Source organism: Lepisosteus platostomus, chromosome 12, assembly GCF_059453375.1.
Source record: "Lepisosteus platostomus isolate fLepPlt1 chromosome 12, fLepPlt1.hap1, whole genome shotgun sequence".
NCBI lineage: Eukaryota > Metazoa > Chordata > Actinopteri > Semionotiformes > Lepisosteidae > Lepisosteus > Lepisosteus platostomus.
Genome location: NC_142622.1, coordinates 444,804 through 458,947, shown reverse-complemented (window position 1 = coordinate 458,947; position 14,144 = coordinate 444,804). Strand labels below are relative to the sequence as shown.

General features: G+C 38.2%; 1 protein-coding gene across 2 annotated transcripts in view; it reads left to right on the top strand.

Moving 5' to 3' along the window:
* creb5b (cAMP responsive element binding protein 5b) overlaps positions 1–14,144 on the top strand; it is a 103,612-nt gene that overhangs the window by 14,317 nt on the left and 75,151 nt on the right. Inside the window, exons 2-4 of one of the 2 annotated variants that reach the window (XM_088600299.1) lie at positions 1,496–1,567; positions 4,515–4,608; positions 7,791–7,912. In XM_088600299.1, the coding sequence (XP_088456425.1) occupies positions 1,511–1,567; positions 4,515–4,608; positions 7,791–7,912 (273 nt within the window). In that variant the 5' untranslated portion in view covers positions 1,496–1,510. The remainder of the gene's footprint in view (positions 1–1,495; positions 1,568–4,514; positions 4,609–7,790; positions 7,913–14,144) is intronic. The other variant, XM_088600300.1, reaches the window with a different exon arrangement.

The following is a 14,144-nucleotide window of genomic DNA, read 5'->3' as shown; positions in this document are numbered from 1 at the left end:
ATGAATGATACAGCTCAATATTCTAGTCTAGATTTGATAAAACTTAGTATTATGTAGTCCTTTGCAGTGCCAACAGCCAAACAGAAAAGTGCAGGCTACATGCCAGAGGTAGTTTTCCACATCTCATTATCTAAATGGGGTTGTACTTTTATCATCGCTTTTAATATGGCTGAGACTCACCCCTGTGTTATACCAGATGTTATAGCAGAGACTGCTCTTCTTTCCAATGTTACTTTATCTCAGTTTATATTGGGCAATGGAAACATGAGAACATCAGTGCCAAAGGTGGAAAAGGATTTACCGTGCAAATGAAAAAATGACAAACATTTATGTACAAATCTTGTGATTCTTGTTTTTGTAGCATATACTGTATTATCTACGTAAAAGCCAATGAAGTCTAATTAATGAAGTTATGAATTTAATATTACACCACTACTGTTGTAGTAATTAGGATTTATTTTTTCTATGCAATTGTAAGCTAATGTATGAGTAGGAGAAAGGGGAATAATAATGAGGAAGTGGTAACTAGAACACAGCATGTTAAGTGTGGTGTTTTATTCAGTTTAATTTTGTTCTTTCCTATGGAAAATATTCGTCTTCTAGCTGTCCTTTGCTGATTGGAGAGACCATACTGCAAAATGAAAGGAATGTTAAAGAATTTGGAATGTATGCATTTATTTAATTTGAATGTCACAGCATGAAGTGGAAAAGTTATGTAATGAAACATGTATTTTGAGTAATAAAGTGGTAAGGAAGGGATTCTGCACTGTGTGGGGTTCTCTGCACCTGGGTGACATAAAGGAACCTGCTTGGGCCAATTTTGATATCAGACTAAGAACTTATGTGTCCCAAGGTTCCAAACTCATTGTCCTAGCAAAACATAAGTTTTAATTCCAAATATTTAATTAACTGTAAGGGAAAGTAAGAACTTTAGCAGAATTGACAAGAGATACTATTTCTCAAAAATGAACATTTTTGATAAAAGGTTCCAATTTTCATTGTGTTTGCAATACGCACCAGTTATTAGATCATGTGACCATTGGTCCTCTTGGAAGTTAAAGTATAGAAAATGCACAAATGCTTATCTTAAATAACCGTAGTATAGGGGCTGTGTTTTTTGATTGATGTTTCGGTTAACAGTGTGCTAATTTAAAATTGAGAAAACTCTCATTTTCAGTTACTAATGCTCTGGTATGAGATTAAATTCCTCTTTGATTTGCAAAGAACCAGAGATCAGAAAAGGCAGAAAGTATGTTGCCTTCAAGTTATTGGCTAATATTACCTGCATTCTTAGATTCATCTTAGGTTTGAGTACATTACGTGCTGAAACTTTAGGCTTCTTTTTCAGGGGTCTATTTGGACAGCACCAGCACCACTGTTGTGTGCTATGGCATTGTAGGCATGAATGTATAATCCATAGTCAAGAGAATCTGAGAGTGTTCAGAATTTACCTGGAAGGCATGTTCATGGTCTTTTTTTCCTGTCTTGTGTTTAGCTTTATGAAGTGTCAATGATGAATTTGGAACAAGAAAGGCCATTTGTTTGTAATGCCCCAGGCTGCTCGCAGGTGAGTCCAATGGAAACAATGTGATGTATGTTCATAGTAACTTGATAATGAATCCTGTCGTACATCTTGAATAGAAGTGGAATAATGTGTACCTCAGTGAAATGCAAGAAGTATTAAAGGTCATTTGCAGCTGGTGTTTTTCATTGATGTTAAAAGCTGCATTTTAATTAGAGTTGCCAAAACTGCTATAAGGAGACAGGTAATTTAACAAGAAAAATCAGATTTAAAATGAAATTGAAAGATTTTTGTGTAGAAATGTAAGTGCACTATAGTCTTTAATAATAATAATATTTAGAAATATTTAATTCTTACAGTCAACAGTCATTGTTTCTGTTTTTTATTTACATTACGTTCATGTGTTACTTTTACCGTTACTTTTTTGCTTTTACTTCAAATATGCCAATAAAAATTAACTATATGTTTTCCTGAGTTAATTTATCTAAACTGACCTGGATCAGTAGAAAGTAGACAGAAAGTAGTCTTGATTGAATACAAAACTGACAAGAATTCAGAACATAATTCTGAAAACACTGACCTGCATTCAGTAAAGAAGAGCCTTTTTTATTTTTAATTACAGTTCATTCTTTCCATAGAAGAGCTTGTGAAGGCAGTGTTTTCACATAACTCCTGTCTTTGTCAGAAGTTTGAAGCCTGTTTTTCTGAGCCTCAGGGTAAACACTGGGCTAGCCACTCAAAGCAGCCAACTTCAACTGTGAATGTGGATTTCAAAGTCATATTTAAAAGTTGTTTTAACAGCTCTTCGCACATGTGTAAAAATTTGATAAAAAGGCAAATTATTGCTCTGAAAGTTCTCCTGTTCTGTAGCGTAGTGATCATGCAAGTTATAGCTTTCATGTTACTGTGAATATAGTTATGTAGTGAAATATGGAAGTAGTTTAAACTTTTTGACTCATGGAAAAGCTTGACAAATCCAAAACAGTTATAAAAATGTTGTTTTATATAATTAGGGATGACATTGCTGCTTCATTGCACCTTCAAGTGGTTTTAATTGTTTTTCTTTGCAAAGTTTAGTTTTTCTAGAACCAAGACCAGTCTAAGTCCAGTAGCTCAGGAATGTCAAATTTCTTAACATAAACACGCCTACACTGTCTTAAAAGTACTCAAGCATTTCATGAATATTGTGAATATAATACATTATTTTTAAATTTCCATGTACACTTTATAAAAAAATAACAAAACTTTAATGCTATTTTATGAGTATTTATTTATTATTTTGTTTTCTAAGCCCAGCAAAGGAAAATGTGAATAATTTCCAATGATAAAAACATCTACCATATTTTTTACGGTTCCTTATTACTTACAAAAGAACATTGTGTGTATCACTTTGTGATTATTTTGAACATGATATTTTTACTCAGTATGTCTTTAAAAAGGGGCTTCAGTTACAGCTAACCTGCCAGTGGAAGCCACAATGCAGCCTCTAAGTCTTTGTAAATAGCCACACCAGAGGTGACTGACTTTATTGTTTGCTTTTTGGTAAAGATTTTAGAAATTCAGTTTCATATAGGGTGTAATTAAGCTTTTTGATTGGCACAAAGGACATGCACAGTGCTAGTGGTGTTTATTTAAAATCATACAATAAAGCCTCCTGAACTTCATTTTTTGGCAATTGTGATTTTTTGTATGTGCAGACGAGACTGCTCAGGTTAAGGCTAGTGTCTATCATAAAATGGTGCACTCTAGTCTTGAATAATGCAGAGCTATTACTTCACTCTTTTCTTTTCATTTCTCTTTTCATTTTTCTTAAACTGCTTGATGGCCTTGTACTGAACAATGGGTTGAGAGCTGCTTTGGAAAGACCATCTCCAAAGACCTGGGAGAAGGAAGTCATAAGAGTGACCCTTGATGTCCATCTTGGGCAGTGTAGCAAGAAGAACCTCTAGTGCCTCTACCTTCAGTCTTGGACACTTGGGGATGGTTTGAATAGTGCAGTGATCCCACACACCACACACCATTTGATGAAGTGCCTTAGTAGAGACTTAGATTGGTGTGGTACTGTAGCTGTATAGATTGGTGTGGTAAATGTGTATAATTAGGCTTTTTGTTTGTTGAGTGTTTTTGAGTGCTTACTTTTTGTTGTGTTTGACATGGAAAGACATACAGAACAATGAAGCTTCCTTGACTTGACTCTTAAGTCACGAGTCTTGTGTGTGTAAGCCCATGGGACTGCCCTGATTAAGGGTAGGTCTGTCGTAATGGTATTTTTTGCATTTTTACATACCGCTTTCACTTTAGTATATGAATCTCTTGTTGAGGTCTTTTCTTTATGCAGTTTTGCATAGTACTGCAGTCAGGAATGAAACCATGTGCATGAAGGATACAGTATTTTCAGACTGTATGTTCGTGATATCCTTTCTTTCAGGTTTTCCTTTGCTGTTGTGCTTATTACAAAATGGTTTCAAGACTTTTGGTTTTGTGAATACAAAGCAGCAAGGTGCCATGTGTAGTCAGCTACACAAGCTGTGGTGACTTGCTGCACTCTTTTGCATTTTGCACAAGCTGTAGTGATCTGCTACCTGTTGTGCATGTTCATACCGTGCATCAGGTCAGCTAGATAAGCTTTAGTGACCTGCTATACTCTTGTGCATATTCATACCCTGCACAAGGTCAGTCACACGAACTTTGGCGACCTGCTGCCCTCTTGTGCAACCTCATACTGTGCACAAAGTTGGTCACACAAGCTGTGGTGACCTGCTGCCCTATTGTGCATATGCGTACCCTGCACGACTTTGGCCTGACATACTGTAGTGATCTGCTGCCCTCTTGTGCATACTCATACCCTGCATCAGGTCAGCTAGATAAACTGTAGTGATCTGCTGCGTTCTTGTACTTTGTCATACCCTGCATGAGGTCGTCCAGACAAGCTGTAGTGATCTGCTGCGTTCTCATACTCTGCACGCTAATGCCAGCTCTTTCTGTCTGACAGCGCTTTCCTACGGAGGATCACCTGATGATTCACAGACACAAGCATGAAATGACTTTGAAGTTTCCATCTATAAAAAATGATAACATATTATCAGGTAAGACAGCAGTCTTTTAATAATGCTATTAATGGTGAATTACAAAGATTGATTTTTTTATTATTGTATAATAGGTAAAATACAAAAAAATAGAATAATGGAGTTCCTTAATTTTTTCATTTATTTTAGAAGTCAAACTTTAAAACAATACTTTTCTTCTAAGTTTTGAATTTCTGAATCCAATTCATTGTCCTTTTCGGACTCATGTCCCTTTGACGAATAAAAAATCTGTTGGTTGATTGTGTGACTACATTGGCCTTATAGATCATGAGCTTCATTAACATGTGTTGTCTACCAAACATCACCAGCTAATTCAGAGAAGCAACATGTCCAGTGAGGTTATCACTGGAAGCCATTACCCCCGCACATCAAACGATTAAACTCCCAGCCTCTCTCACTTACAATCTGAACCTCACAGTGCCTTCTCTCTTACCATGTGTAAGATCTTTTTTGCTAAGGTTCTATGCGGAGGAGTTTTTTTAATAAACTGGGTGGGGGAAGGAAAGATCTTGTTATGATGCCCCCATTACTATCTGTAACAATTAGCAAGGTTCTGGATCCCTTTTATACTACAATATTCAGTACTCTCTTTAATAACGTTTTGCGTTAACAAAAGGCCTTGTAGTTTTTTCATTCTGAATTTGGGATCTCCATTAAATTCTAAAATTCTGAAACAAAACAGTAGATGCTTTGTGCTGGTGCTGTTTGCCTAAAGAGATTTCTTATTGGTGAAATACTCCAAATGAGAGTGCTTTCATTGAGTGTGAAAACAGCACTAGATGTGAACACCAAATAAACTGAAAACAGTCATAATACAGTACATATGCTCCAATGAGTGGTTACCACTTCATTGATTTTTTGAAAGGTATAACTGTATAGTTTTTATTCCAAAGACTTATACACTGTTAAATAAAACACGATACATTTTTCCATTTTACTATTTTGAAACCCTGAAAACAAATAGTAGGCTGAAGAAGGCTGAAACTCTGTGGCAGTAGAAGGTAACGTTTCTGTGCATTAATATTTGAGGTCAAAGTTTTCTTTGAAGTTGAAGTATAAATGTTATATAAGTAATTTGTGTCTGTCCCAAATGTCCAAATGTTGAACCTTATCAGACAAAAAGCCCCTTTCTTATATTGGACCTTCAATTTTTGGTCTTGCTAATGTCAAAGGTGCTGCTGGTCTCGCATGGCCCAACATCCCTAAATGCTTCACTTTTGCATTGAACTTGTACACTGTTCAAAGTGAAGCCTGCTTGTTTTATTTTTGGGTAAGCTTGACCATTAAAAGATCTAAACCTAATAAACAGCAGTAAGATTTAATGTATCAACTTGATGTCTGTGACTATTGGATCTTACAGCTTTTTTTTTCTAGGACAGCCCAGCAGTGGAGAGAGTATACTCTGTAACATTTAACCACTTAAAAAGCAATTTAGACAATGGAAAAAACAAGCGAGTCTCAAAGAATGGTGTAGCCACTGCATACTGTTGTCCTTTAAGTTGAGATCTCACCAGGGCCTTTTGTCAATATAGTGTCAGTGTTCTTGGAGATATTCTAGAACCAGCTCATGACAGAATACATTAATAAACATCTTTTCGTGTGATTGAGGGTAATCTTATAGAGTAGTGGTCACTGGCCTTTAGAAAGTTGTGGGTTCAAATCCCAGGAGAAGTGCTATTGGCTTACATTTAAGCAAGGTACTTCACTTAAATTGCTGTAGTAAATGTCTGCTTGTATAAATGGGTATCCATGTTGTCATTTGATATTTGTAATGAGAATTTGTTCTCATTTGACTTGCCTGAATTGCAGTAGTTGGGCTAGATGTGAGAGTAAGACGAGATATGCAGATGCTATTTGACAGAGCTCCCCTGGGCAAGGGAATTGGCAGCCTCACCACGAGGACATGGCCATCCAGACCCTCCCTCAAATTGCGAGGATTGAGCCAGGGAGCTGCTACAGGGGTGTAGGGTGGCGGGAGGGGTACGAGTGAGATGAGCATGGGAATGTACTTATATACGCACGTGAGCAGAAGTGTGCAAGATTAAGATCTGCCCTTCCTCCCGAAACTCTGTTATAACTTTGTTATAATTCCATAAATAAAGCTTTAAAAATCATCTTATGCACCTTACAGTTTGCTCAAACTGGACATTCAAAGAAATAGTTTGCAAGGCCTTACCAAGGTCTGTTTGATCTGTGACACAGAAGCACAGCCGCTGTGATTTGGAGCCTTTTCTATTATTTATGCTCTTTGGAATGTAATAGGATTCCCTGATTTAAAAAGCTCACTCTCTTGGGTTACCGGGGATTGGTGTGCCACGTGTCTCCAGTGAGACTCTTGCAGGAATGTAATATTAGAGTGCTGTGGACTGCGGGGGAACTGAAGGGGACACAGCTGACGGCAGGACAGTGCAGGGCCGGCTCAGCTTCGCATAAAAGATGGCTACTCCTGCACATTCCACAAGCTGCCGGCAAAGGCCTGCTTTTCTGATCTTTTCAGACTTTTAAGTGGGCTCACTGTCTTTGCTGAAGCCATGGAATCTCACATCTCTTAAAAACACAGCACAGTCCTGCCCTAATAATGAGTTATATTTGAGAAAATATTTGAACAGGCGTTTTCTTGACACACACAAAGATAAATTTAACTAGAATCAGATTAGATTATGTGAAAATTCTTTGAAATGTGAGGGTGTAAGGATCTGACATTTTGTGTATGCTTCACAAATAGGGTTCTAAAAGATGAATATAATAGGCATAGCACTCATTTTGCTTATGTCAGAATCTTGCTGTGGTTGACAATTGGTCTGATAACAAATGAAGTTAATTGAGTGCTCTAATAACTTTACTATTTTTATGTTTACTAATGTGAATTTAAGTATATTTGACCTTTCCTCCAGAATGTAAGAAAAAAGTTGATGTACTGCATATACAGTAAAAGCTGTCTGACACAATAATCAGATACCTTGCAGGAAATCTCTTTTTAAAGAAAAGTGGCTTATAAGTGGGAAAGATTTTGAAAATATGTATTTTTTACTGTAAAACATACTATAACTACACTATATATACAGACATGATATACTTACATGTTAACATACCCGAAGAGGGCTCCATGGCTAAAACGTTGTGTCTCTTTTCATTTCAGCATGGAATAAACTTGTTCCTTTGCTATTATTCACTCGTTTCAGACCAGACACCTACACCCACTCGGTTTCTGAAGAACTGTGAAGAAGTTGGCCTCTTCAATGAGCTGGACTGTTCCATAGAGCAGGAGTTCCGAAAGGCACAGGAGGAAGAAGACAGCAAGCAAGTAAGCCAAAGTCTCTCTACACAGGGTTGTGGCAATGGCACAGAGAATTATATCTACTTACCATCTGACTTATAATCAATTAATGGGATCCACACCCCCCGCAGTTGCAATAAAGCCCATTCCATCATTCAGGATGGAATTCCCCCCCCATGCAGTGGAAAGTGGTACTGCACCATTAAGGCAAAGACCACTAGACTTAAGAATAGCTACTACGGTACACATCATCAACAGCTAACTGAGCAATGCCTCAGAATTCAATGCTCCTCATAACTTTGCACTACGTTTACTGGACTACCACGTATTTATTGTCCAGTGTGTTTATTGTTCCGTGATGCCTGTTGTATGTTATTGTCGCTTTGATGTACTGTCATTATTTATTATTATTTTTGTATTAGTTTTGGAATGTACTGTATAAATTATGTGAAAATTTTGTTTATTGTACTGTACACGATCAAGAGAGAATAGTGCGAGTACAAATCTCAGTGAACCCTTTACTTAACTGGCTCCATTCTTTACCCCTCTGCTCCTACTATACTTAGTACCACCATCCACGGTCTCCTCTGTGTATTTTAATTGTGTTTTATCTTGCGTATTCTTTTTATTTATTGTTGTTTTTATTCTGTAAAGTGCTTTGAGAAGCCCCCTTTAAAGGCGCTATATAACATTTTAAAAAGGTTTATTATTATTATTATTATTATTATTATTATTATTATTATTATTATTATATTACATGTACATATGACAAATAAACTCCTCTCTCAAGTGGGTGAGAAACTTTCCACTTGGAAATATAGTGCTTCCTGTTGTAGAGCAGAAAATTGTAATTGTAATTGTAAGAATTTCCCCACCTGTTGTCATCACTGTCACCAGTACTACATAGCTCACAGCTCACAGAAACAAGCTGAAAAATAAATTACTTTAGTGCTGAATGTCAATAGAACAGGAAACAAAATTAAATGTCTTCACATTGAGGCCTGGTCTAATTAAATATTGAAAAGTAGATAGTTACAGTTCTACAAGCTCTGGCAGGATCCAATTTTACATTCAAAACAGGAAAGACAGGACCATAATGGTAGTTTCTTGTTTTCTCCTCAGAGCATATCATTCCTGAAAACAGTCAAGCCTACTGTCTGTACCCCTGCTATACAGCATTTAGACTGCAGGCAATCTGCACTTCAGTGCATGGTCTACTAATGGTCACTAATGTTTGCTTGTTTTTGTGAGACACCATTCTTTGTCAGTTGCTAGCTGGATGGTTGAATCAATGGGCAGTTGGTAATTCCATGCAGAAAAATAGAAAAGAATGGAAACTGGGAGGTGACAAGGTGCTACAGAGTTTGGAAATCTAGGATCATTTTAGCTTCTGACATCTTTCTGGAGGATCACAGATCCCTCCGACATAATAATTCCTCATGTTTTCTCCCAGCCATGCTAATAATGACCTTTCTTAGTGCATAATTTCCTAGGGGTTAAAAGACTCCTACTAAAGAAAGAAATCCTAATCCATAATTATATTAGGTTTACACCTTTCCCATTGCTAAATGTCTTTTCTGATATCCCTCCTGGAATTCACAGAATTCCATCCCTTCTACCCACCTTTTCCATACTTACCCAATCTCAGATTTTTTGCTGTTCTTATCCTAATCTTGGTCTCATATTCCTGCTCTCTCATTCTCTCACACCTGTAGAAGGCACCGCTGCTAAGAGGTTTTGTTCGTATTCCTTTTTACTTTTCAATATGAAATTGACACATAGTTAAATATGTTTTATCTACCTGATGTTTTCTGAGCCTGAGAGGACGTCTAAACCACATCCATCACGCTGATGTCTGTTGCCACTGCCATACTGATGTACTCCCTGTTTAATGACTATTTGCAATGCACCTTTATAAATAACAGATTACACCTGCATCAATGAGTCTTTTTACCTCCTCAAAACATTTTGTCAGTACATCAAAATGACTGATACTTTTAGATACTAAATCTAATAATAAATATATTTCAATTTCCTCTGAATTTCCTCAATTTCCCTCCTGGATCAATCAAGTCTTATATATCTAGAATTTAAGATTTCCCTTTTTATTGATGTACTCAATACCGATTGATTTCTGTTGAGTTTAGATACTTGCTTTATATCCTCACTGGAGTTTTTACCTCTTTGGTATGAATACGCAGAAGCCCTGCAGTAGTCCGGTGTAGAAGACAGTCTGATATTAGTAGTCGTAGTGTAGGGTAGCAGTGACAGCAGAGCTGCAGGCAGACTCTGCAATCTGACCTGGCTAAGGTAAGGAACCCTGCGGGATCAGGTTGTGTCCCTTAACCTACGTCCAGATGGTTTTAGGTTTATATTAAGCTGAGCATTAAGTATCTAGAATGTTTTTAGTGGTTTATATTTGCTTGTCGTCGATCCTCACTGCTAGGGGATACCGGCAGGTGATGAATCAGCTGTGAGTCACTGAGGTGCCTGACCGGCGGGTGAACACAGCATGGGAGTGACTGGCCTGAGTCTGCTTCATCCATCCCAACAAGGTGGACCATGGCTGTCTGCTTTTGGGTTTGGAGGTTTGCTGTTCAGTCAGCATCAGACCTGCAAGGACAGGCCTATAATTGCTAGGTTACAGAAAAAAAGCTCTTGAAAAGCACAACAGTCTGATTAGCATGACTGGCTAACAGTCCTAGTTTAGTCTGACTAGACACTCAGCTGAAAATGTGCTGGCTGAAGAAAAATGTCTTCCATCCATCCAGGTTTTCTAACCACTTCTTCCAGTTCAGGGTCGCGTGTGAGCCAGAGCCTGTCTTGGCAAGCAGCTGGCGCAAGGCAGCACAGGGCAGACAGGGACAGGGACACGGACACGGACACGGACAGGGACACAACTACAGCCCGTTTTTCCAGAACTCAATTAGCCAAGCAGTACAGTATATCTTGGACTGTGGGTGGAAACCAGAGCACCTGGAGTAAACCCACACGAACATGGGGATAAAACACAAACTCCACCCAAAAGGCACCTTGAAATCAACCTTGCTATTGGTATTAAAACAAACCATAAACCTTTTCATTATTTTGTAATGGAAATGGGCCCAGGAGGAGGTGAAGTTTATTACAAATTATGGGGACAAAACAGTGTACAGTGAAAAGGAAATTTCAGATTCTTTAATAGCTGCTTCCCTGATGTCTTTGAAGATGAAGATGAATGAAGATGCCACAAATAAACCCAGATAATAAAAAGTAAAGAAAGAAAAATCTGAATTATATATGATACTGAGGTATGGCTCACAAATTAAATCGGTTTCAAGGTCCATACTAAAGGAACTTAAAGATATTAGTGAAGCCATTTATAAAACACTAACACAAACTGTCACTCATTAAAAAAACTGGAGGAATTCCAGGAGATTGGAATATTGCCAAGTTAGAAAAATGGGGAATGTACTGCTAATTATAAGCCCATCAGCTGGACATGCATATCTTGTCAAGTAATGGAATACACCATTAAGTATCAGGTAAAACCATATTTGCTCTGTTTTTGGGGACAGTTAACATAACATCTGCATTGGGAGGTATTTCTTAGAAAATTATTTAAATGTGTCGTTGTATTACAAATGTTACAGTGCGTCTGACGTTGGGCATCTGGAACATCAGAAAGTTTCCCCATGAGTGACTTACTCTTTATCTTAATGCTGCAGAATTAATATTGCACTGTGTGTATGGATTCAAAACTGACTCCAGTGTTGCACACAGAGTAAAACTTAGGCTGGAAGGATCTGTGTAGGGCCATGCATGAAATGGACTCCTGCAGGGCTCAACGCTGGGCAGCTGTTCCTTGTACCTAAAGACAATATTGATAAAGGTGCCAGTACGAATTGTATAGATTTCCTGGTAATGCAAAACTTGAGGAAATGTCCATCAATCACCAACAGGTAAATACTGGAAGATTTGGATAGTTTTCAGACATCAGTCCATCATCAGAATGCACTTATAAGCAGGTACAAACACACAGTGATTTAGAGTCACTACCACAGCATTTACATAGAGAGGAAATCAGCACTAGGTGAGACCATTGTATGGTAAATTAAATTTAGTGTAAATAAATAGACATGTAAAGGTAAGCATATAAGAGAAAAAATAAAAAATAATAATATGGGTATATGAGTATGGTAAAAGATCCTACTTTATGCTATGTTGTAGACTCATTGTTTTCTGCACCTATGCAATACAAACAAGAAACTTAAAAGCCAAATGCAATGCTTGGCCTCATAGCATTAGAATGTAGAATACAAGTCAAGAAACAATGAATCAATCTGACCATATCTGGAATACTGCATTCAGTTTTTGTCAGGACTGTTTGGCTCCGTCTCCAAAAGAAGAACTGGTGAAAGTCCCCATAAGAGAAAGACTCATTTGATATGTAAGTGTGTTTGCAGCAATTTTAAGCTTTTCAGTCTCACTACAAGAGAGATATGAATGAGATCTTAAATATCTTCAAGGGAATCAATAAGGGTATTAGAATAGTTATTTCAGGTTTAGAAAGCAGAATATAGGGGTATAATTGGTAACTGGTTCAAAAACAATTTTGCTCTAATTACACAATAACACATGGAATGCATTTCCAGGGCACAGAAGAGGCACAGATGCTGGAAACCTGCAAATCTAGACACGCTGCTGTAGCTTGTCCAGAATGGAGCACACATGCAAATAAGTGTTTCATTTCACTTGTGCAGATGACAAATACATTAAACTAAACTGAAACCGTTCTACTAATATAGCTTCCTTCACAGGGCACTGCCAGGCCAACAGAAGAATGATGAGAAAAATGTGATTCATCACATTTCTGGATGGGGCTGGTAAAGAATGGTCATTCCAAAGGAAACTGGGACTTTGGAAGGCCCACTGGATTTAAAGGGACAGCCTGCTCTGGAGTGAGAGAACAGGGCTGTTGGTGAAAAGCCCCCTGTGTGAGTTACTGTGACAGTTCGTGCGTTAGAGAGAGTAGGTATGGTAGAGGGGCCATGGCCCTGGTGTCATGCCCTCCACAGCTGGACGGCGCTCCTGCTCTGTCCTTTTCCTCTCTATTTTCCTTGTGCTTTCCTTGTACTTCCGGTGTGTCTTGTGTCTGGGGCTTTATATTTACAGGTCTCTCCTTCCTCCATGCTCAGCATTGGGATCGGTTGTCGAGAGGCTCACCTCACCAGGTTGCCCCACGTCTGCTACCTGAGGGCTTATGTCTCGCTCCAACTCTGCCCGATACCTTGAGCCCGGACCGAACCCTCTCGTTCGCTCCGTTCTTACCGCTAAGCATTGGGTCCTACTGCCTCGGTGGTCTCTCTCCATGGCTAGTCCCCAGCTTCCGCGACACCTGGCATCCTGGCAGTATGGGGTGATGGGTGGAGAAAAGGATCTGTCTGGCTGCTGACCTCTGGTGGTTGGCATGCTGTTCTATATGACGACTGCTCATGTCCCTCAGTCACAGATGTTTTGGAAATTCTTCTCATTGCAACATGGTCTCAACAAATGAGGAATTGCGAGAAAATATGTGTTTTTTTGTAGGTTTGGGATGGGTGAAACTGTAATGGAGGTACTGGATGTAGCCAGGAAAGAACATTGTTTTAAAGTGTTTAATAGTTTAAAAGTCTCTGCATTAATGTCCAAAGAACGAAGAGTTCTCGAAGTCACATTTAGGCTGATATGGGAGGCAGATGGAAGCTGATGTTGTAGAAATGATTGTATTTGATTGCTAGATACAGTAAGTAATGACACTAACACTAGGGTGTCAGGTTTGCAGATCTTGAGAATGGGGACTCCTGTGGCTTGAAAAGACCATTCAACTAACTAATGACTTAGGCATGATTCACTGTTGATGAGGATATTGCAGATTGATCCTTCTTTTGGTATATAAAAAGTTTTTCAACTTAGTTTCAAAAGGGATAGGATAACTGTCTCACTGTTGCTTGTGCTATTTGGCAGATTTATTCACAGTCACAGTTGCTTCAAAGCTGTAGAGTTAGAATGGACTATCAGTGAAGAGTCACTATTTAGTTGTTGGGGAAAAGGCAAGATTGTCCAGTGGGCCAAGACTATAGAGGACTATGGAAAGAAAAAAAAGGAAAGAAAATAAAGATGTTCTTGTGCCAAAAATTTAAGAACATTAAGATAATATTTAAAAATTGACTCATTTATGCTGTAATTGAGAAAATGCACTGTATTTTATTTGTGGAAAATGGTTACTGAAATAATTTTA